This window comes from Balaenoptera ricei, chromosome 7, assembly GCF_028023285.1.
Source record: "Balaenoptera ricei isolate mBalRic1 chromosome 7, mBalRic1.hap2, whole genome shotgun sequence".
NCBI lineage: Eukaryota > Metazoa > Chordata > Mammalia > Artiodactyla > Balaenopteridae > Balaenoptera > Balaenoptera ricei.
Genome location: NC_082645.1, coordinates 44,706,955 through 44,731,654, shown reverse-complemented (window position 1 = coordinate 44,731,654; position 24,700 = coordinate 44,706,955). Strand labels below are relative to the sequence as shown.

The following is a 24,700-nucleotide window of genomic DNA, read 5'->3' as shown; positions in this document are numbered from 1 at the left end:
CAGCTATATGATCTTTGGGCAAGCCACATTACACATCTGGGTCTCAGGCTTGTTATCTATTAACAGGTAAACTAAGGCTAGGTCATCTGTAAAGTCCTTTCAAAGTTTCTACAATTGTGTTTTTTTCATAGACTTGCTCATAGAAAATAAATTTAGTAATTGCTCCTGTGAAACCATGAAAATACATATGATTCTTAAGAGAATGGTATGTCTCCCCTCTAGAAATAAAAATCTTTGCCTTCAAATGGCCACCAAACTCAACCAAAAAATAAAAATAAAAATTACTTTATCTTAATAGAGCAACTTATATAATACAGCAGCATGTTTATAAAATGTCTTGTTTCATTTCCATAAGGCAGGATATTTTATAATACAGAACAAAACATAGTCCATACATGAATGTGAAGAGTATTAGTAAGAAAATTATATTTGGAGACAGTTATGCAAATCCTGTCTAAATATATTACTAGACTTTACTTTAAAATATAATATGCCAAAAATATGATACAGTAGCACTTAGCAAATTTAACACACATTTTTCAGTTCATTAATTCAATAAATGTTTAAAGAATATTTACCATGTGCCAAGAACTCTACCGGGAATATCACAGTGAATAAAACTAACAAAGTGCAGGGTTTTAGGAGGCTTACATTCTAGGGTGTGAGATGGGGATGTTGGGGGGTGAGGAGGTAGAATGATAGACAAAATATAAAGAAGCAAATTTGTAGTTTGTCAAAGAGTGTACAAGGAATAGAGAGGGCAGGAGGGAGAAGAGTTTGCCTTACTGATGAGGTATTTGAACAGAGACATAAAGGAAATGAGTGAGAGTTCTGTTGGGCAAGAGAACAAAACATTAAGACAGAAATTTGCTTGGCAGTCACAGTAGAATAAGTAAGGGGCAGTCAGAAATGTGTGTGTGTGTGTGTGTGTAGAGGGATGTTATTCATGAAGGACCTTGAGGACCCCTGTAAGAAGTTTGGTTGGAGAAACATGAAGTCACAGGGTTGTGAGCAGAGAAGTGAAACAATCAAATTTATGTTTAACAGAATGACTTTGGCTGTTGTATTGAAAAAAAACAATTAGGGGCAAGGATTGGGAAATTAGGAAACCAAATTATATGCATATTTCAATTTAAAAGGTTACAGGTAGTGACACAGTGGATGTGGTGCCAAGTCGTTGGTTTATGGTTATATTTCAGATACCGAATCAAGGGAATTTGCTGATGAATTAAAGTTGAGAGAGAAAGAGAGGAGTCAAAAGTGACTCTAGGGTTTTGATCTGAGCATCTGGAAGCCTGGAGTTGACATTAACTTCAATGGGGAAGACCTCAGATGAGGAAGATTCAAGTCATTTGAAATATTTATTAGTCTAGCTCCATAGACAAGGAGTGTATTAGATGAATGCATTGTGAATCCACTCATGATTTTAATTTTCTGTATTGAATACAGTATTTTTGAAAAGAAAATTTAATTAGTCATTAGTTTTTGGTGGTTTGTAATATTTAATATTTTTTTTTGTTTGTTAGACACAGCATTTGCTGAAACCATATGAGGATTCTTTGAAAATTCTTCTCTGGCATTCAAGCTCAGGCAGTTTTCATATTTCCTGTATTTTTGCTATGACCATAATGAACTTTCAGATACTTAAAATGCTTCCAAAATGTGTCAAATTCAGTTTCAGTGGAGTAGCTATATTTTTAAAAACTTGTCATTGACTCTTCACTAGATAACATATGCATTTTGATTGACAAGTCCATAATAAGTGAAACAGATTGTATAAAAGAGTTCTTGAGTGTTTAAGCTTTTTAAATTTAAGGAAGAATGCCTTGCAGGGACATTTTGTCATATTTTAGTCAGGACAAGAGGAAAAGAGGGAAGAAGAGAGTTAAAATGGAAAATGTGATTGTCAAGTCAGACCTCAGTTGACTTGTGAGACCACTGTCAATTTACGGCAGTGGTTTACTAGCTCTTAGGAGTCACAGCTTCCTTAGAAGTTTGCTGTAAGCAATGGATTCTCTCGTCAGAAAAAAATGCCCTGACATTAAAATTTTGTTTATAATTTTAAATTTAAATAAATTTAAAACATATCAGCACAAATTTCACGGATAGATTTTTCTTCCTTTTCATGTCTTCTGCTCATGTATTTTGAACGCAAAGGGTTTTAAAGATGGAAAAAAATTCAGGTATTCTCAGAGACTTTGAGGTGAGGGATGTCTACACTTTAAGGAATAAACCTGAAATGCTCCATGTAGTATAATTCTTCCTTAGAGTTATACCAGTTTAAAGCCAAAAAAGGAAGGAATGCTAGCTGAGAAAATCGTACACGATATTACTAGCTTTTAGAAAGTGAGTTCCGTGTGTGTGTGTGTGTGTGTGTGTGTGTGTGAGTGAGAGAGAGAGAGAGAGAGAGAGAGAGAGATTGCCTGTAGCCAACCTGATCAAACTGATTAATATTTTCTATTAGAGCTTTTAAAGAAAGGATGAGAGCCAACGATATGACATCCTCTACTCTAGAGGTCACGTCTTCCATTCCCCCACCACCCTCTGCCTAAAATTTCTCTTAGCTGCTGAGTGCATTTACAATGAATAAAATACGTATGTAGAGCAAGTTTATGGGCATTTTAAATGGTGTCAAATGGTGTCACAGATTTTTCTTTTTTTTCATGTTTTCTACTTATGTATTTTGAACACAGAGTGCTTTAAGATGGAAAAAGAACATGTGAAGGTAGCCTAATTATGACTGTGTTCCTTGAGTCATAATTTATGGCAAATGATATCTAGCATTTCAGTTAAAATAAAAGTTTAATGGATATATATTGAGTTCATTCCCCCAGTGATGAAAACTTTCGATATTCTGGCATAGCAATGAAATTCTGATAGTAATGCATTATTTTATTTAAATATAAAAATAAAGTAGTCACAGTGACTTAACTAAAATCCTAAATGCCAAAGAATTAAAAATTAGGGCTAATACTCTACCCTTCACCTACAATTCTGTTTAGCCTAAGTGACAAGTCCCAGTCTCTAGAGTGAAGAGAGAAACAACTGTATAGTTTATGAGACAAAGTGGTTGAAAATTGAGTTTCCCACATCAATTCTGGGACCAAGCTGATTGTTACACTCAGCCTGTGTTAGAAGTGATTGCAACCCAAACAGAATATCTTTTTAAAATGTTTCAATTGTTTTTTAGCTTCATTTTGCTCCCCTCAATGACTAGCTAGTTTCTTCTGATTTCATGTACTTTAAATTGAATTTTCAAATTCTCCTCCACTTTTTTGTTTAAATGTGATGTTTTTATAAGAACTCTATGAGATGTCAATATCCAATTTAAGTTTTTTCCTGGTACAAAATTTGGAACTGATTTTTGAGCAACAAATTCATTGCTCAGAAGTAATTCAGTGTATGGCCTTGCTGTTGACATAGAAATTCAACATGTTTCCATGAAGGTCCAGTAGAAACAGAGTTTATAAAACAATTTATAACATTTCATAATGAAGTTATTTTATAAGGCATTTACGTTGTCCCTTTTTCCACATTATAAGAAAAAAATAAAAATACCCCCCCCCCCAAACTAATCCTGTGACATGATGGCAATAATTTTTTTTTGAAAAGCAAACACAATTTGTTTTTCAAGTTGTTCTGATGTTTAATAACTGTTTGCTGTTATTTATTCTGTCTGTGTGCTTTTTAATCAGATACAAATTTTAGTAGGGAAATAAGCAAACATTCCTAAAAATGAATTATAAACAACTGTGTTTTAGAATACTAAAAGGATTTTAAAACTTTCAATTCAACAAAGTTAATATTTTTTCCTAATTGAAATAATGGAAAAGCATAAGTGTAGACACTTTCATGGCTTAGGGGAAATGGTCTTCATGCCCCCAGAGTCATGTTCCTTAGCAGCCATTGTTGAGATCTGCTTCCACTACAGTCCTGCATGGTAGGCACCATTTTATCTTCTTCAGAAGGTTCATCTAGACATTGATTACTGTTAACATGTCTCAAGGTGAGTCTCTGTAAAAGATAACCAATAATCAGTGCAACATATTTTATCTTAAACTTCACTAGCACATTGGATTAAACCTCTTTAAAAAATCCTTTTTTTTTTTTTTTTGGTATAAACATTGCGATATGTTTGTAAAAGGAACTGTGTGTACAGGTGGCTCTGAATTAATTATTATACAACTTTCACTGTTATGGTTTTATCATTGTCTAATGCACCTTTATCTGCAGATGGTTGAAGAAATTGGCCGACATTTATCATGCATTGCCAAGAATTCAGGCTCCTTTGCAAAAAGCCCATTTGTGAGCTTAGAGTTCAGTTGAGGAGTGCAAATATTAACAAGCTTTTACAGAATCTTAGTTTTCTTAGGCATGTGTTACTTAGTAACCATTTGGTAAATATGAAAAGAGATGTCACAGCTGTGACCCAGATGAACAAAACTGCTGGAGATGTTCCCTTTTCAAAATACTATACAACCCATAGTATCTGTGTGAGACATTCATTGTAGAAGAGTAATTACCATAGCAACAAAGATCTATCTTACTTGATGGTGTGCTCACCATATTTAGTTTGCATCTTTAAGGATCTTAAAAAATACCAGCATCAAATAAAAACAAAGATGTGATGGACATATATTTTAAAATATTATACCTATATATATTTTCATAACAACAATATTAATAATCATCCTCTCAGTACCCAAATGCTGAAATGTAATTCCAATAATTGCACCAGGTTAACCAGTCTTCTCTTTTGAGTTCACATTTACATTTTGAAGTCATATTTTTGGACTTTTCAGATATACATTTTAAGTCCACATGGTTTTACATACTAACTTATGCACTAATTGTATACATTATCATATATAGTTCTGCTCAGTTTCATGGGCAATGCCTAGAACCATACTACATGAAAAACTCCCCAGCCAGAAGACACGTGTTTGAATATGGGAGGTGATTTGGAGATATATCTTGAAAAAAGTATCCATATATTATACTTTTGTTGCAAATTACCAAAATTAAAGGTAGACAAATACTTTTTTTGGGGGGGTGGGCTCTTGATATTATATTGAAAGTCAGAAGATAAAAAATGCAGGGGGCATGCAAAAAATGGTGGTGAAACACTGCCTAGACACTTATAATTTGTTTTGGATTAGGACTACAAACACCCCGAACTGCGCTGTCCTGAGAAAAGATAGAATGGAAAATAGGCTTGTGGTAAAGGATGCTTAATAGACAACAAACAGTAAATTAAAAGAGCAAGGCTATTAGATGTGAAGATTTGAAGATTTAGGCCTTTGTTGTTGCTCTTTTCAATACATGGAATCAAGCCATTTATACTGAAAAATGGACAAAAGAAGAAATGGCCAAAGATAGGCAAGAAGATAGTTGATTTATGCTTATGATGCCAGAAATTATTTTGTTCATTTATGAACCAAAAGCCAACTTGGAAAAAGATACAAAAGAAAACAAGCATTTTTTTCTAGAAAGTTCTAGTTAAAAATCAAAATGTTCATTTTTGTTACGTACCTGAGTCCTTTGTGTATATATGTCCTTTTCCAAAAAAGCCACTTACCCTTGTTTGCTTCTATTAGATCCTTTTAAAAAACACGTATATGACTTTAAGGATTAGATTGAATGTGTGTTGTCAATTACATATATGATTATAATTTTTAAAATATTAGTAAGTATTGTTCTTTCTAAAAAATGCATAAATATTTTCTTTGAAGGAATTCATTAGTAGTCAAAAGCCGCTGTTGTTAAGATAACCAACCAAGGAAAATACTCTCCTTTTCAGTGTAGTGGAGTAGAAAGATCAGACGTTTTAGGGTTAGATAGCCATAAGTGTGAATAAGTGTGAATTTCTGCTTCCCAAGTTACTAGCCATGAAAATTTGGGCAAGCTACCAAATCATTCTGAGGACATACTTTGTCAGATGCTTAATTATACTTATTAATATGGAAAAATGCTCTTTCCCCTACTGCTTAAAAAATTTGACCTTTAGTCAGCTATCTGTGACCCCTTGCAACCTAAGGGTAAAATTGTTAACTATGTTTACAGGCAACAATGACTTACAGTAAAAATGACCTCTGATTGATTAACTTCATCTGCATCTGATAAACTGCATTATAATGCCAGATAGGAAGGCAAATAGTGGGCCTCTTTAAGTGCAAAAGACTTGTAATTTTGTGAGACTAAATAGTTAAATCTGAGATGACCACTTGGTGGGCATTACACCTACCAGGTATGGTTTCTTTGAAAACAAACTAAGATAATATATGCAAATTGCCTTGTGCAAAAGGTCCGGACTTTTCCAGCTTTCCAATGTATGTTTGGAATGCCCTTGTCTCAAATGTAAGTCTAATCTAAACAACATCCCTCTTCCCCCTCCTCTCCATACTTCCATTCCCAGTCTTGTCACAAGTATCCCAAGCTCAATTCAACCTTTAACTGATTCATCTGAACCAGAATAACTCCCTAACTTCCCATGTGTTCTCATAGCGAGGTATTGGACTATATAATAGCTTTTATTTACAGGACAATAATCCCCTTAAGATCAAGAACTAGGACAGGTACGTATTGGACTTGAACTGAATAATAATTCATTTTACTGCCTACTGAGAAGATACTCACAAATCATACAAGTCAGAAAAGTACAATTTTTAAAAGCTTTTATTATTATAATTATATCATTTAACCAACCACAAAGAAATGCTCAGAAATAATTTACTTCATAAAGTTATTGAAAATTACATCTTAGTCTTCAATAATGCATTTGCTTTAAGTTTCAGGTTAAAATAGTAAATTTTAGAAAGGATATGTTGTATCTGCACACAAAGTATCTAAATAAAAATTAACAAAATTTAATAATTTCAGTGTTCCAAAAACAATTTTTGGGCTATGTTAGTTTTTTTTATTGGTTTTTTCAGCTCTATTACAAAACCTATTGTCATATAGACATGGCTATAGTTAGAAAGAGCTAATATGTCATAATGTATTCCATCAGTTATACTTATGCATGTGTATATTTGAAATAAAGAAAATACCTATTAATAAATAATACACAAATACCTATTAATAAATAATAGACAAACCTATTAATTAATAATAGACAAACACCACTTAACATATGCCTATTATACCTATTAATACCTATTAATAATAGGAAAATACCTATTAATTAATAATAGACAAACACCACTTAATATATGCAGCCTCCAAATTAATGAGCAGCTAAGAAGTAAAAGACAGAAAAATTACTCCATGGAGAAATAGCACATAAAGATTTTTTTAAACCACATTTTAAAGAAATAAGTTTAGATTTCAATAACAAAACATAAGAAAAACACTAAAATAAATTTAATAAAGTCTGCAACACAAACCTCCGAAATTATTTGAGAAAGTAATCAGTAGAATTCTTAAAAATGTTTCTAAAAATTTCCATTCTTGTATAGTTTCTTAGATGCCATTTTTGCAAAGGGTTATCATTACATATTTCCACAGTGGGCTGTTGGGAGCCATCAGCTACTTTGCTTACTGAGAGACAGGACTGGGTGAGTATGTGAAGAAGAGTGTGGGTCTGTTTGACAAAGAAAATAATGAGTGATGACAAAATCTAGTACAAAGGCAGTAATAAATCAATCATTCTCAGCAACATACAATTTCTACTGGATAAGCACTGAAAGCACACGTCACAGTAATTGCATCCATGGAGCTGTGAGCCACATCCCTTTAGCTGACTTTCATGTCAACTGTATTCAGTAGGAGTAACTGAAGATAAGACTGAGAATATGGAGAAGAGCCTGAGATCAAATGATGAAACATTTGGGGCAAAAGTTTATTTTGGATAGAAAAGGTTATATTCTTAGTGTTCATTCCAGCAATAAAAATGTTCTTAGCATTAAATGAGTTATTTTGTGAGTGCATATTCAAAACCGTTGATTAGTGCAGTGAGTTTTCGATTGTGGTCTTTGGCTCCCTCATTCCTTTGCCCTAAACTTGAGTGGATGCCAGGGAAGAATCTAGGGGATAACTTAGCTTTAAGGCTTTGCTTTACTTTGTACAGTATGGTACTCAAGTTATTTCCACTGTGTTTTCACAGGGCTAACCTGGTGGCATTAAAAGTGTTCCACATATGCATTGCTACATTCATCTAAATGTCAGTTAGAAAGTTAATGAAGGGAGGAAAAAGAAAATGATTAACTCCATTTGGGCTCTTAATTTGACATAATTCTCCTAATTAATTTGTAATTAATTTATTTGTCTGTTTCTTGTTTTCCGTCTATTTCCTCCACAGGAACATAAGCTCCAGGAATGCCAGGGACCATCACTATCTACATCATGAAGTCCAGTGCCTGCTAACATGAGGTACTCTATAAGTTTGTTGATTGAAATATTTAGTGGAAGACCAATGCAGAAAATAAATTCTGATAAAATTAAACTACATCTCTTGGGCAGCTTACTGGATACAAATCATTGGATTTTTCCATTTCAAGGACTTACTTTCTACAGTAAAATGGTAGATAAATGATTTACAAAGATAGGAAAGGTAACATTATCATATATAATAAATTTTATTTGTGAAATGATACTGTTCACCATATAGTTGATTTGTTAAGGAGACTAGTTTTTTGGGCTTTGTATGAAATCAAGCTTGCCTTTCCTATCTATACTGTTTTAAATTTCTGGGTTTGATAATCCTCTACCCTTAGTGATTTCTTTTTGCAATGAACATTTTTTTGGTAAATGTCATGTTAACATCAAAGACCGCAGTGTTAGTGATTATGAATTTCATGTGTTATTAAAAAGAAAAGTGAATTATAAAGTTTTCCTTGGTTTAAAACAAAAATAAAAACTTGATTTTACTTATACTCAGGAAATGTACCTCCAGAACATGAATACAGTATAAACTTTTCCATAAAAAATATATTTGTTGAAAAAAATATATATTTGTAATATTTTCCCCCAAAATGTTCATCACATGAATGACAATGAAAAAAAATTCAAAGAAATTTCACTCTAGGTTCTTTTGAAAAACCATAAACCAGAAGAAATTAGAAATCTGAAACAACTCCTTTGAGATAAAAAATTATTTTTCATTTTTAAAAACCCACAAAAACATTTAGTGCTTTCATTTGTTTGAGAAAAAAAAAAGTATAGTTTTTTTTTACCTGAGTATTCTGTCTAGAAGAGATACCAATTGTTAATATTTTATTGGTTTTCTAGTATTTTTAATCCCTTATGCAAATTTATATAATTGAGCTCATCTAGTTAAATAGACTTCACTCTATATTGTGGGCATCATTCTTATAATTAAATATTCTAAAAACCTAAAAAATAAAAAATTTCTACAAAGGAGATCATTTAACTTTTCCATTGGGGTTGGGGGATAGCCAATTTGGAGCTACTATAAATAATGCTGTGATAAACATCTCTGAACATCTCTCTCCACATCTATAATCATTTCTTTAGAGATGATTCTTAGACGTGAAATCACAAGATCAAAAGGTATGAACATTTTAATACATATTAGTAAATTTTTAAAAAATCTGTAATAATTATTTTGCAATAATAGCAACAGCAGTTTTCTTGTGCTTACTCTATTCCAGAATACTGTATTTGTGTCAGTTTCACTGCATTTGCATCAGTATTGTGTGTTGCCACTATAAACATTTCTTGACATATGGACAGGATAAATAAAGATATGGATAAAAGAATACATACGAAATGACTTTTTTTACAGTTATTTAATGGCTTTTTATTGTTATTTAAATACCTTTTTTTTTTTCATTTTCATTGGTTAATTTATATTTCTCCTATGCTGTATTCAAGACCTTGGATATTTTTATATTGGATATTGGATTTTTTAATATTGGATATTTATATATATATATATATATATATATAAATAAATAAATATATTGTATATTTATATTTTTTCTTTTAAATGCTCTTTTTTAAGCATACCAGCGCTTGTCATATTTGTTACAAATGCCTCTCACAACTGTAGGAAACTGTCATATTAACTCAGTTTTGAAGGCAATGTGACATACAGGCTGACATGCAGCATACTGCCAAATATCATTTCCTATAGCATTATTTAAAATATTGACTAGAAAACAGGATAATATGAACCCTAGGCTGGTATTGGTTTCTCTTTATAACATAGCATTACTTAATTGTTCTCTGTTGAAATATAAAGCATTAGTATTTCCTGGGATTTACAAAATTTCAATCATACTATTTTAAGATGCATAAGAAAAAATTAATACTTCCTGCCTTTAAACATATTTTTGCTATCTGAAACAAGATGTGTCATGGAGTATCTCTAAATCTACCCTTTTAAAGATACAATTACTACTGAAAGCCAACTGGAATCAGGCTAGGGAAACAATTTTGGTGACAAAATAAGAATCATAAAATTATAAAATGAGGTCATACCTTTGGGTGAAAAAGCACGAAGTAAAAAAATTGATATTTTAATGAACGGATAGAAGTGACTGTATGGTTGATTGAAGAACCAATCATACAGGTGTCAGTTTAAAAGATGCCATACGAAAAGTTTAAAATGAAACTTCGTTAATTTTATTATATATAATGATAAAGACTGAATTTGGACTGTTATAGGTATTTAATAGCAAAAACAATAGGATTTCCCCTATTGATCAAGTACAGAATAACAATTATTTAAATATTAATATAATAAAGTTCTTATTTAAAATTTTAAGTATGATCTCCTGACAAGGTGATCTGTGCACTTGTTAGAATAGAATATGAATATTAAAAAAAATAAGTGTGCAAGTGAAGGTATTTAACAAACAAGAACTAAAAGCGCAATGCTAAACTACTGAAATTCCTATTTGCTAATTGTTTCTACATAAGAAATCACAGCTCTGGGTCAGTGGGACTATGGAAATATAATACTTGTCTGATATACACAGGCTTCAAAAGGTAAATCAAGCCACTATTTTTATTAGGAATCCTACTCAGGGAAATGGCTGGGTTGGCAATTATAGATGACTTACCTTGAAATTATATTCCCATTTACCTGCTTTCTGATAAAGGTAAATAAAAGAGGAGGTATTAAGTAAAATCTAAATATAAGCTTCTGTGATTTCAGTAAATATAAATCCCATATATTTTACCTACTGAAAAAAAATCCCTGATGTTGTGTCTCTGAGAAACATTTGACACAGATGGATATCAAATTCATAACAAGCATTTTCTCAGTCAACTTGCTCAGTCACATGAAAAACAAGACTTATTTTTAGCACCATATTTTGCTTCCTTTTTTTTTCTTTGTTGCATAGTGTTTGTTGAGCATAAGTGTTCTGTTCTAAAATTAGATTCTCACACTGTATGTAGCCGCCTGAATGTTCAAAAAGAAATGTGATTATGTGCACTTATTGCAGGAAAATACAGATTTCAAATGGATTGGAACCCAATTGCAATGAAATAGAATAATATAAGACAACTTGAATAAAAGAGAATGGATGGATGATAGACCTTTATAACAGTAATCTTTAAAATATTTCAATGAGATGAGATATAGGGTTTTTTTCTTTTGTTTTAACTTTGTGGCAATGGGCTTTCAAAGCACCAAAGTGTTCAAGTAATTTTTTCAAGAGATTCTAGACCAGGTGGGGATTTTCCAGTTTTGCTAATGATGCTCGGGTTGCCCCCAAAATGAACATATTTGGCCAGGTATAAAGTGATACTGAATTAAATGCATGGTTGTGTTGTTTAAGAAATATTTAGTTAGGAAAGTGGGAAACTCCATATTTCAAATCAGAATTGGCCAAAGACATGTATTTATTACCAACAAGTTCTTAGTTTCATTCAAATGAAAGGTGAAACAATTACATATTAATTAATTATATTATGAATACATGTGGCTAAAATTTGTAAGCAATCAGACCATACTGACAGAGTAGTTTTATGACTGCCTGTTTATCTAAATAGACAAAATTTATTGCAGTACATCTTTCCAGTTATTAAGGAAAGGAGAAATTCTATGTGAATACAATTTGGTACCACAAATAATTGATAATATTTAACCATTTCTTTCATTTGTAATACTGTACATTTAACTTATCAAATTGAGACAGGCTGGGACCTGGGACCCTTTGCTGCAGTGCTGCAATGCTTGCACCTGGACAAACATCTGAGCTACAAATTACAAAGAAACTATATAGGACTAAAAAATAACTGTGCATGCACAGGTGGGGCAAATTATGGACAAAAAGATACAAAAAGACCAAAAAAACCCCCCAACTGCCACTTCTGAAGAGCTGGGAGCAAAAGCAGGGTACTATGCATGCCCCCTGTGCACAATACCACCAAAGGGGTGGGAAAAACACCTAAGCCACCCCTCTGGCCCGACCCCTGAACACACCCCTACCCTCACCCCATATAAGGAACAAGCTCGCACCCCCCACCCCCCCACCTTGGGGGAGCGAGCAAGGGAACCTTTTCACTCCTGTGGCCTTTCCAAGGGGGAGGGGCGCGAGCTGGTGTGTGCAGGGGGCATGGGCTGTACCCTGTCTTTGCTCCCGGCTCTTTAGAAGTGGCAGTTGGGTTTTTTGGTCTTTTTGTATTTTTTTGTCCATAATTTGCCCCAGCTGCGCATGCACACAGTTATTTTTAGTCCCTTTTAGTTTCTTTGTAATTTGTAGCTTGAGGAGACATTTGTCCAGGTGCAAGCACTGCAGCAGAGGGTCCCGGGTCCCACCTGTCTAAAGATCATCAGTCATCATTTGAAAGCATCCAATTATATTTAGTTTTTCAGTGACCTCAGGAAGCAAGGTAGTGTAGTGGAAAGATTGCTGGAGTTAGTGCCAGAAACCTGGGCTGTGCAGATCTACACAAGGAATTTAAACACACTAATCTCTACTTGATTGATGTGAAAAATACAAATAATAATATCGTACAGAACTGTTATAAGAATTGCACAAGAAAACAGATAGAATTAAAGACATTCAGTAAACTTTATTTCCTTCTCTTTCCTCCCCCCACTCACTTAAGAAGTAAACAAACCAAAGCAGCTGGAAAGACTCCATGTTTTGAGGCTTTATGATACCATTAGGGGAACCACTGACTGAAACTGCACCCTGGCCAGGCCCGATAGTAACTACTTGCATGAGTTAATCTTAACAACAGGAGGTCCTGGTAAGGAACATGGAACTAACAAGCCACCACCAACTGGAAGAATTCAGGAAAGGTCAAATGGAGACAGGAGATGCCAGTCCATGTGTCCTCCCAGAATCCTTCCCACTGGAATCCATCTTGGCTGAGTGATGCGCGTGCCACCAGGAAGAACCCTGAGTCAGAATGATTGGCCAGAGACAACCAGAAACTAATCCCATCACTGTAAAATCCGAGACTGTGAGCCACATGGCAGAGCAGTCCTCCTGGGTCCCCTTACCCTCCTGCTCTCCACCCAGGTGCCCCTTCTCAATAAAGTCTCTTGCTTTGTCAGCACATGTGTCTCCTCGGACAATTCATTTCCAAGTGTTAGACGAGAGCCCACTCTCGGGCCCTGGAAGGGGTCCCCCTTCCTGCAACAAATGGCGACTTTGGTGGGACCTCTTCTTTGCTATGACTGACATCCTGACCACTCAGGGTACGCGGGGACCAGCTCACCTGCCAACGGACCAGACCCAGTGGCCGCAACCGGGACCCTTTTTTACCTGGTCTCCTCCTGACGCGGACGACTGGCCAGAGTGCCCCAACAGGGTAAGGAACAAGAGATTGTATTGACCTCTTTCCCCTTCCCTCTCTTTCCTCTTTTCAACCTCTCCTGTCCTACCCTTTTTTCTTCTGTCCTGGTCCTGTACGCAGGAGTCTGCTTGAAGGGCTTCAGCCTGAACTGAGGGTCGGAGCCTGATCACCTCTGGTGGGCAGAGAACTCGAATTCTGGTTCTGGTCTGGTCTCTTGTTTATGGTAGGGTTGAGTTCCCGTCCTCCCTTCCTAGAAGCCCAGGGAAGGGTCACATGACACCTGGGTGTCTGCAGGTGGCAGGAGACATCCATAAGGCCACCCCTTTTGTCCCCTTTCCTTCCCCTCTTCCTTCAACCTGGCCTCCTTTCCTTCCTTTGAAATTTTTGAAGACCTGAGATATTTCCATTTACTCTGTTAGTACTCGGATCTGAAGTTCTGTGTCTCTATAGGAGGTTTTCTGAGAGACTGCAATCTTGTACTTAAGGGAGTGTCTGATTAGGATGGCCGGGCCTGTGTGTGTTTTATACTTTGTGTTCTGTGTGTTGTGATTTGTGATGGCCCTTCTGCCTTGTGAAATGGGAATATGTGTGGCCCATATTGTTTAGACTCCAGAGAAAGTTGGTTTAGGTAAAACTCTTGAAAACTGGTTCTTTTTGCATATATAGTTAGTAAAAGCAAGCTTGATCAAACGTCTTTTCAGAATTTTGACCCTAAGGGAACAAGTCCTACTAGGAGAACATGATTTTTCTCTCTCTGTGTCTTGAGACCAGGGCTCTCAGGAACCCTTATCTAGACTATCTCTAACTCCTGCAACTGAGAGGAAAATGGGAAGAAGCCTTTAAAAATTTTACTTATTCCAACTGTTATTTATAAACTAGTGATATTTTATATTGTGATACCTGATTTATGACTAAGTTTAGAAAATGAAGCTAAATCTTTCATTGTGTCTGTCTGGATATTTGTATGTCTCAGTATGTGTCTTTGTCTTTGGATAATATTGCTGAGGTTAATTTGTAAATGAGCTCTGTTCAACTGACTTAAAAGTAAATGAATTTCGGGTTCACGTGAACTGGGAAATATTCAGTATTAAATTAATATCTGGTATTAATGTATAAGTTTGTCAATCTAATTGATATAGACATGTCTTCAGAGTTATCAACATTAAGTGTAATACTTTTACTGCACCTAGGTTTAATATAAGCTAAATAAAATCTTGTTATATCTGTTACAAATTTGTCAGCAAAAAACAAAACAAAACTCAATGTAAAGAAACTTTTAAGGAAAGAAAATGTAAATTAGATAAGAGCTTTTAGATAAACTCTATTAAGAATAATTATGCTTTAGGAATGTCTGTCTAAAATAGTCTCTCCAGATTCTGGTAACTTGAAATTCTAGAGTTGTGCTAAATTAAGTGATGGAAGGTTATTGAATAGCTAGGTCATTCCCAAATAAGATACTGAAACATTAATTACTGAACATTGGCTTCCTTTTGCAGAGAAACAAAAGGTATTTAGGACTGTTAATAAATATGTTTGGTGCCACACTGAGATATTTTCTATAAGAAAGCACATTTTTCAAGAAATTATTTGGGTTTATGTTTACCAATCTGCAGAGTGCTGATATAAAGGACAGTCCATGGTTGCTTAAAGAAAGTAGGATGTGTGTTTTCAGTAAAAAAGGTATGAGGCATGGAATTGCATTTTATTAAGGGAAAAGGAAGTAGGTCTGACTTACAGGTGGCTGTTTCTGAATGGAAAAATAAAGTGATGGATACAGAAAGTGAAAAAAAGTTTTGTGGAAAGTGGACCCCAAGAAAAGAGTTTTGTGCATGGTCAGGGCTGACTGAGTTTGAAATAAATTTGATTGAGTAAATGAATTTTAAAAGTAAGCTGGTGCAAAACTTGAATTTGGCTTTTCTCTCTGTTAAGAGGACAGGTTTTCCTAAAATGTTGAACTGCCTTTGATAACAGATTTTAAGTTTCTTTACCTTTTGAGTGATCTGTATTTGCTTTTGAAATCTTTTATTGTTACTTTGGCTAAGTGAATAACTATTGTTTCACAGTGACCTATGATATTATCTGACTGTTTTAAACCCTTTTGATATTTTTTTGACAAAAGTTCCTAAATCAAATTCTAATGAAGTCCTTTTGACCTCTAGCTAACTTTGGGATGCTTCAAAGGGCCCCTGAAACATCCCAAAGAGAGATGTAAACTAATTAGGTTCATTTGGTACGTTAAATTACATCGGAACTTAATCTTCTTAGGTTATATTGTGTGGTACGTGTTACTAATATAGATATAGAGATTATATGGAATTCCTAAAAATCTGATATGTCCTGGTAAAATGTTATCAGTCATAATTCTAGTTATTATCTGAAAGTGTATGTCACAGCAGTAACCAAGTTACTTTGTCAGTTGCATTGTAAACAGATTTAAACGTACCTCCTGAAGTCTTTTGTCATTATAGACAGATATGGTTTCATTCTGATGCCTTTGCAAAAATGCTTCCTCTTCAAGAAGATTTATAGAAAGGACTTTTGGATAAATACAAGTTTCTGACTTTCAGACCATAATGCTGAACTGGGTAAGAAATTGAAGAATTCTAATGGGAAGCCTGATGGCTTCGTAAAGCTGTTAACAAAAAGGATTACTTACACAGGACTGAGTGAACTGGTTGATATGGTTGTAATTTTTATGGTTTCTATCTGAAAAATTACTGGTTTAAATCTGTGTTTTCCAGGTGTAAGGAAAACCTTCCCCCTTACACTAATTATGACTTACAGTAATTTGGTAAATTATACCTTTGTAAGCAGAATTGAAACATTTATCTTTTCTATCTGCTCCTTCAAGAGTGAAAGCCCTTAGGTTTCCAGCAGCTTTATCAGATAAATTAGGAAGGCTACCTCAATAACAGGTACAGAAATCTCAAGGTATTTTGGGGACCTTGAAAAGGAAGGCATTCACCTAGATCTGTTAGGCAAAATCTGTGATAAGCCCTTGGCTGACTTTCCTAGTCCTGAGAGGACTTTTAAAAGTTCAGTCTGAGACTCCTTATAAAAGTTTCAGCAAGCAAAAAGCCCATATGATCAATTACAGTTATATAAATCATCAGGCCAAGTTTATTGAGACCAGACTTATTTTGCAAACAGACTAGTCTTAATTTGGTTATATTTGGTAAAAACGAGGGTAACTTTAGAGAGAAAAAGATTATGTTTCAGTGAATATTAAATTCCAGTTTTGTTAATGGCGGTCTGTATTTACTAAGACTCACCTCCCAGATAGTTCCTTGCTGTTATATTAATGTAAAGTTTAATTGAAGGACACTCTAAGTTTGTTTCTGAAGCTTATCTCAGTAATCTATCTTTGGATGAAGATCAGATGCCCCACAACTAGCAACCAGGGGATTATGCATGCTGGAAAAGGCATAATTGAAAGGACTATCTCCAACCTGGACGGAAGGGCCCTTATCAGGTACTCTTAACTAGCTCATGCACAGTGAAACTGAAGGAAATTGACTCTTGGATTAATTTCCACTTACAAAGGGCCCCTGCACCGGACTGGTCTATAGAGAGGCCTGCTGACCTCAAACTCATCTTAAAACAATGCTCAAACAGAGGAGAAACTACATTCCTCCTAGGATGAGAAAAAGACGTTATCAGAAATAGCTAGCCCAAGATCCTGGACCTGATTCGTATGATCATTTATAATGTTTTCTTGATTCTTGGACCTTTGCGTATGAATCAAATGCCTTTCTATCATAGGCATGATCCTATGCTAGTTTTAAAAATCAATCCAGTTGTTGGGCTTGTGGCCAGTTACCTGTGTCTAGTACTTCTGGGTTACCTTGGTGGATTTCTCCACTCCAGGGCTCTAATTGGTTAGCTGTGAGGAAATTTACTTTCAAAAAAAAATTATAGTCATGTTCAGGTTACTAATGATATTACTAGATGGAATCCCCTCACCTGGTCAATTAATAATGCCTGGCCATAAATACAAGTTGCTCTGACCCTGGCCATAAATACAAGTTTTCTTCTATTACTCAAGCTCAATCAGAGCAACAAGCAAAATTTCAGCCAAGGAATAAAATCTCCCACAATTATGGGACGGATTTACATAGATAACACCAGGCTATAGTAATTTAAGGTAAAAAGCTCCTCTCTGTTGGGAACAAATAAATCATACTAAGGATAATCAGTCTAGTAACACTAGGAAACTGCACTGGGTGCCTTATGGACAATGCCAATATATAATTTCCCTTAAAGATAGGGATTGGTACAGAACAGACTAAGTCAGATGACCTGCGATATACTGGGCTTCACCTAATGGAAGTTCTTGACTTATATTCCTACTTATGACCTCACTAATCTGCTAGCTATATTGTTTTTTATATTGCCTGTTTTACAACATTGTTGTTTCTTGTATTGCCAAATGTGTGACTGAGCCTCTGATAAAATGATGATATGTAGTTCCATATGAGATCAATGATTGTAATAGCGCAACTCTAGATATGGGATGAAGCAACAAGAGGGAATATTTTTCTGGACTGTAAGAGGCTAGTAAGACAGGTGGTACAGAGATTTTTGGCACTGTTAATAAGACCTAGTCCAGTAATAGCACATTGAGTGGCCTATCAGCGAAATCTTTGCCAGACCTGGGAATGAGCATTCCCAGCACCGTGGGACGAAATGGTCATGAAATACCCCCCCAAACCATGGTCGAATTTACCAAATTTATGACCATGAAGGGGCCCTGCTGACTGGAAACTGCCACTTGCCATCTGCTTCTGCAAGGATTAAGTCAATGGCCACTGATCTTCAGCACCCCCTGAAAGGAATTCAGGGTGGAGATCAGGAATGAGGCACTCTGTGCTCTGAGAAAAACTGGCAGAACAGGCCTTTAGATAGTTAAATACTTTCAGGAGGTTTTATGAGCCCAAATTCTTGTATCTTACCATATCTAGAGAAATACATCATTAACAGTGACATCTGCTTTATTAAGGATAGTATTACAATTAAAAGTCAAAATGGAGTAGCTGTGGTTCAGATAGCCAATGAAATAACTAGGTGACACTATGGGTGTGATTTCAGACAAGTCCTTGTATTGCTAAGAACTTGAGATTTGAGCTGTGTCAGAATTGGATGCTACCAGCCATTCTCAAAACAATGTCTGCTGGCAGCTGGTAACTGCAACCTTACTTTTTAAAGGTCTCCTCTTGTAACTATTACATTTTAGACAATGGAGTTGCTTTAGATCATACATTAACAAAAAAAAAAGACATGTATGGTAACAGTAGCACCTGTTATCTTTGTGTTAACATCACCTTAAAAGTTAAAACCTACTTAGATAAAACTAGACAACTGGCTACGTGGCTACAAGTCTCTCCAAAGTGCCTGGTCCAGACTGGGTTTCAGGCTTATTCTCCTGGAAAGAAATGAGATTTTTTTTGCCTATTAAAATTCCAGTTGTCACTCTTCCAACTACTTCTAATTTGGTCTGTTACACTAAAATGGCAGATCAAGGGACTGAGATTTTAGTCATACAAGACTCAGATCCAGGACTTGGAACTCAGAAATATTTCCAATTCAGTGTCTGTTTTCCAAATTGAGGCAGGACTATGCCCCATTTTAGCGGGAAGTGGCCAGAGCTGTCATCACCCAGTTTCCTGAATTAAAACTGATAGGATTCTGTGGGGCTCTGGAATACAAATCCTTTCTGTGTCCCCTGTTTCTTGTTTATAGGATATAGACTTCATTCAGCCTCCTAGACCTTCCCTGAGCTCCAAAGGGCAGATTCAAACAGTTGTTAATCAGGGAAGGGAGGGGATGCAAGAACAGGGGAGGAGCAGTCAAATGTGGTACAGCCTTGGGGCAGGGTCCTGGTTCCTCCTAAGGAGTATGCATAACAACATCTTTGAGTTCTTCTGCAGGAACTAAGGCCCCCACCCAGGTAGAGGATGGTAATTTCAGGCTGAGCACAAGGTTCCTGGAGCCACCACCCTGTTACCTCACCACCAACCAATCAGAAGGAAGTCACACACCGTGCAGCTCTCACCCCAGATTTTGCCTTCCTTTTCTGGGCCTGGTGATGACCATCCTGTTAGACCTCCTGTTTGGCCCCTGTCTGTTTCATCTCCAACAGGCTCCAAGAGTTTCAGGCTAAACTGTTGTTACCACGAGGGTGAATGCTGGTTTTGGGCACAGAATACCTTGATTTAGATCAGTTGGAGAGAGACTTCTACTCTACTAGGCAGGACTATGCCCATTCTCAGCAGGAAGTAGTTACAGAAGAAAGAGACCCTCTACCCCAATTCCCAAGAAGTATCTTGAGTATGAAGTCTCACCAGGGGAGTTGTTAGGGGAACCACTGACTGAAACCACCCACCCTGGCCAGGCCCAGTAGTAACCACTTGCATGAGTTATCTTAACAATAGGAGGTCCTGGTAAGGAACATAGAACTAACAAGCTGCCACCAACCGGAAGAATTTGGGAAAGGTCAAAAGGAGACAGGGGACACTAGTCCACATGTCCTCCCAGAATCCTTCTTGCTGGAATCCATCTTGGCTGAGCAATGCACTTGCCACCAGGAAGGACCCTGAGTCAGAATGATTGGCCAGAGACAACCCAGAAACTAATCCTATCACCATAAAACCCGAGACTGAGAGCCACATGGCAGAGCAGTCCTCTTGGGTTCCCTTACCCTCCTGCTCTCCACCCAGGTGCCCCTTCTTAGTAAAGACTCTTGCTTTGTCAGCATGTGTGTCTCCTCAGACAATTCATTTCCAAGTGTTAGACGAGAGCCCACTCTCGGGCCCTGGAAGGGTTCCCCCTTCCTGTACCAATACTGTTTCAATTTTTCTCTGGATATTTGAACAATTTTCCCATTTATGACTTGCTTTTTTAAGATTGAAAGGACTATGTGAGATAAGGTGATGGAATGTTTCAGTTGTTCACACTGTGAGATCCACAATTGTATTGATAACTAGCTTTCTTTGATTACTTTATTAGGACCTAAATCCTGCCTCAGCCATGGGTGGTGTAATCTTTGTACTTTAGCTTCCTCCTAATAAAGGCTAAAAGGAGAGAATTGAAAGGTAAATTTCAGCTCTGTAATTCTGTGAACTCCTTATTCTGCTTTGAAAGTGCGCCACCTCAGAGGTTTCTCAAAGAAGTATTAATTTGCCCTTGATAGCCGTAGATAAAGAATTTAAAAAATAGCAAGTGCTATTTCTACTTTCCACTGGTTGTAATATGAAACTAGAGCTGCTTGGCAGTTACTCCCCTTTCTCATCTCAGCACCTCTCACCCTTATGCTCCATTTCCCTCCTCCCTCTCTCCTGGAAGCCTTGTCATTTTCCAAAACGTATTTATGCTTTTTCCTAACTTTGCAATATTTTTCAGTAGTGCATATAAAAAGACTAAGAAAGATAAGCAGATGTTTGACCACTGTCTAGACTTGTCCTTCCTAAACTCTTAACATGTACGTAAATGACCTGGGGATTTTGCTAAAATACAGACTCTGACTTAGTGTGTCTAGGGTGGTCTCTCAGATTCCTGATTTCCAACAAGTTCCCAGGTGATGGCACTAGTCCTAGAATTACACTTTGGATAGCAGTTGTTGAGACTATTTTGTAGACTTAAAGTGATCATAAACCTAAAACTTAAAGAAAAGGTAATTATAAAAAATAAATATTGTATTTCAATTTCATTAAAAAAATCATGTCTTTCCACTGACTTCTTCACAAATAAAATCAGTGTTTTCTTTCAAAGTTGAAATTTCCAGAAAGGCAGTGCATTATTTCTATAATCTATTCTCATGTGTCTTCTCTACATTATGATTTCTACATTTTTTAATTTGGCAAAAAAAATCTACATTATGATTTAAAATTTTAAATTTAGACAAGTTGAACATCACAATTTAATTCTGAAAACCTAAACATATAGGAGAGTAAATTAAACTTATATAATTATTAAGATGATTGGATTATTTATTTAAAAATAAACATTTCTCAACATTTATGACATAAGCTTTATCGTGTGTGTTTTAGAAATAAAGTGTACATGACACAAAATATAACAGTGCTCTAAAATACTGCAACAGAATAACTACTAGTTATCCAAAATAGTAAATTTACAAAAAACTATATCTTAGCTGAAGCTAGCTATTTTTTTTCACTTTTCTTTCAAAATCCCCTAATATTCAGTAATCTTGCTACTGGCTGATAAAAATATAAACAAATATAAAGAATTACCAAAAATAGTTATTTCAAATATGAAGGAATTTGAATTATGACTATAGAAGCCATTGTCACTCAAAAATTATAGAAAAGTTTAAAGATTAGATGTGGTATTCTGAAATTCTGCTTCATCTTATAAAAAATATGTACACTCATTTCCCTTTCTTTTTAATATATGCTAGATTTCTTTGTTTTTTAGCACAAGCCCAGTAAAGTCCTTGTTTCCTAGTGAAAACTAAAGAGCAACAACAACAAAAGTTTTTATTTTGAAACTTGCATTGTTTCTCCTTTATTTGTACATTTATCTGTACTTTTCCTCATTGAAGAGGTAGGGAGCTCAGGGTCCAGGATGACCCACACATATTATTGGAGGAAACAGCATCCATCCCCAGTCTGAACATAAAGGATGGTGATGGATGATAACAGTTGAAGAGAAAACTTGATGGTTAGACAGAGAAGATGAACAATGTATTAGGAAGGCAAGAGTCTGAATAGAACACACTGGTGCAATATAGGAAGGATTCAGGGTGTTTGTCTTTAATAATGTCCCAGAAGAAAAATATTTGTTGTCTAAGGAGCTTGGTAATTTTGTATAAATTTTAGGGCCCAATTTTAACCCTACATAACTAGTTTCAGATCACATTAGAATTCAGTGTTTTCTTGATATTCCACTTAAGAAACTACGTCTTGCAAATAAAATTGACATTCAAAAAGTGTTTAAAAAGATCTTGTTAAGCTATCAGTAATACCAACAACTCTGAAGGTTGGTTTTTAAAATGTTACTCTTGCAGAGTATTATAGGCTTGCATAGAACACTGCATCTGTGAAATTCTTTTATCTCTCTTGTATTATTATTCTTGTAAGAACAAAGTTTACTTATCTTTGAATAAGTCACCGACCATTTAATGATGTGGAAAATGTAGCAAAGATGACCAATTCATTTTGCTAAGCAAAGAGAACTGAAAGAAATGCAGCTGTTTCAATGCACCTTCTTTATGCAGAGGAAAATATTTCTTTTTTTATTAGCTCCATCTGATGGTTGATCTGGTTTTTACACACTGCCTGGCTATAAATTCCCAACAGTAATTTCATTGTTTTCTATCCCTCTCTTCTATCAGAAAAATGTGCTATATTGTGAAGATACTCCTTAGCTGATTATGTATCTAATTAATTCATTGAATTCTGCAAAGTATTTACTAATGTAAAGAATACTAATTCATGCTAATTCTTGTGGCTATTTTCTTTTTTCCTTTAAGTTGAGAAGCGTAAATATCACCGATTACAACTATGTAAAATTTAAAATTTGAAAATATGAGAATATTAGTGATATTGTCCTGTATGCACATTTTCATACAGGACACACACACCTCTCAGATAGGCATGGCCTGCCCATTACCTAATTTATGTTGAGCATGTACATGGTGATAACAAAGTTTAAGCACATAAAAATGACTTTATTTTCCTTATTTATATTTTATACTAATGGCCTAGTTTGGCAAAAACCTATTTATATGATATACCATCCTAATGTTTTCAGCTATGAGCATGCATGCTTGAAAATACAATTCTTTCAATGCAGAGAAAAAATAGCTTAGGATTTAAATTTATTTGAAATACATAACTGAGTGTAAGCATTAAATAAGAAATAAATTAAGAAAATACTATACCTCAGCATCATACTCCCATAACTGATTTCCTCTCATGTGGTGGCATTTTAACATGATTACAGGTCCATTGAGTCTAGACACATCCAAGCACAAGTCATCGGTTCTGATTTCTTTGTCAGCAGTATAAGAAAATACCTGAAAATATAAGAGTCAGCCAATAAAATGATATCTTCTTTAAAAAAAAAAAGTTGCAGTATAGCAGATTTATCTGTGGAAACTTTCATATCAGATAAACTTGTATTTTCAAATGATCTCTGCTGTGTGATCTTGAGAAAGCTAGTTCATCTCTCTGCATCCTTTTCTTCAACTACAAAATATGTACAGTGTCGTGTGCTTTTTGTGAAGACTCAGTTTAACTAAATTATTATTATTTTTGTAATTCTAACTTTTTTTTCCTTTTTTAAATTGAAGTAATAGTTGATTTACAATGTTTAGTTTCAGGTGTAGAGCAAAGTGATGTTTATGTATTTTTCAGATTCTTTCTGCTTATAGGTTATTCCAAAATACTGAGTATTATTCCCTGGGCTATACAGTATGTCTGTGTTGGTTATCTGTTTTGTACATAGTAGTGTGTATATGTTAATCGCAAACTCCTGATTTATACCTTCACATCCCTACCCCTTTCCCCTTTGGTAACTACAAGTTTGTTTTCTATGTCTATGAGTCTGTTACTGTTTTGTAAGTTCATTTGCATCATTTTTTAGATTCCACATATAAGCAATATCATATGATATTTGTCTTTCTTTGACTTATTTCACTTGGTATGTTAATCTCTAGGTCCATCCGTGTTGCTGCAAAGGCATTATTTCATTCTTTTTTATGGCTGAATAAAATTCCACTGTATTTATATACCACATCTTCTTTATCCATTCCTCTGTCGATGGACATTTAGGATGCTTCCATATCTTGGCTATTGTAAATAGTGCTGCAGTGAAGATTAGGGTGCATGTATCTTTTCGAGTTACAGTTTTCTCTGGATATATGCCTAAGAGTGGGATTGCAGATCATATGGAAGTTCTATTTTTAGCTTGTTAAGGAACTTCATACTGTTTTCCATAATGGCTATACCAATTTACA

The 24,700-nt window shown here is 35.1% G+C and overlaps 1 protein-coding gene across 7 annotated transcripts in view; it reads right to left on the bottom strand.

The window, feature by feature from the left end:
• Window positions 1–513: 513 nt before the first annotated feature.
• GALNT13 (polypeptide N-acetylgalactosaminyltransferase 13) overlaps window positions 514–24,700 on the bottom strand; it is a 550,270-nt gene continuing 526,083 nt past the window's right edge. For 5 of the 7 annotated variants that reach the window (XM_059927892.1, XM_059927891.1, XM_059927895.1 and 2 more), the window contains 2 exons: window positions 23,624–23,758; window positions 7,392–7,582 (listed from right to left, as the gene is read on the bottom strand). In XM_059927892.1, coding sequence (XP_059783875.1) covers window positions 7,394–7,582; window positions 23,624–23,758 — 324 coding nt within the window. In that variant the 3' untranslated portion in view covers window positions 7,392–7,393. Of the gene's footprint in view, window positions 4,015–7,391; window positions 7,583–23,623; window positions 23,759–24,700 lie in introns of those variants that run through there. The other 2 variants (XM_059927894.1, XM_059927896.1) reach the window with 1 other exon arrangement.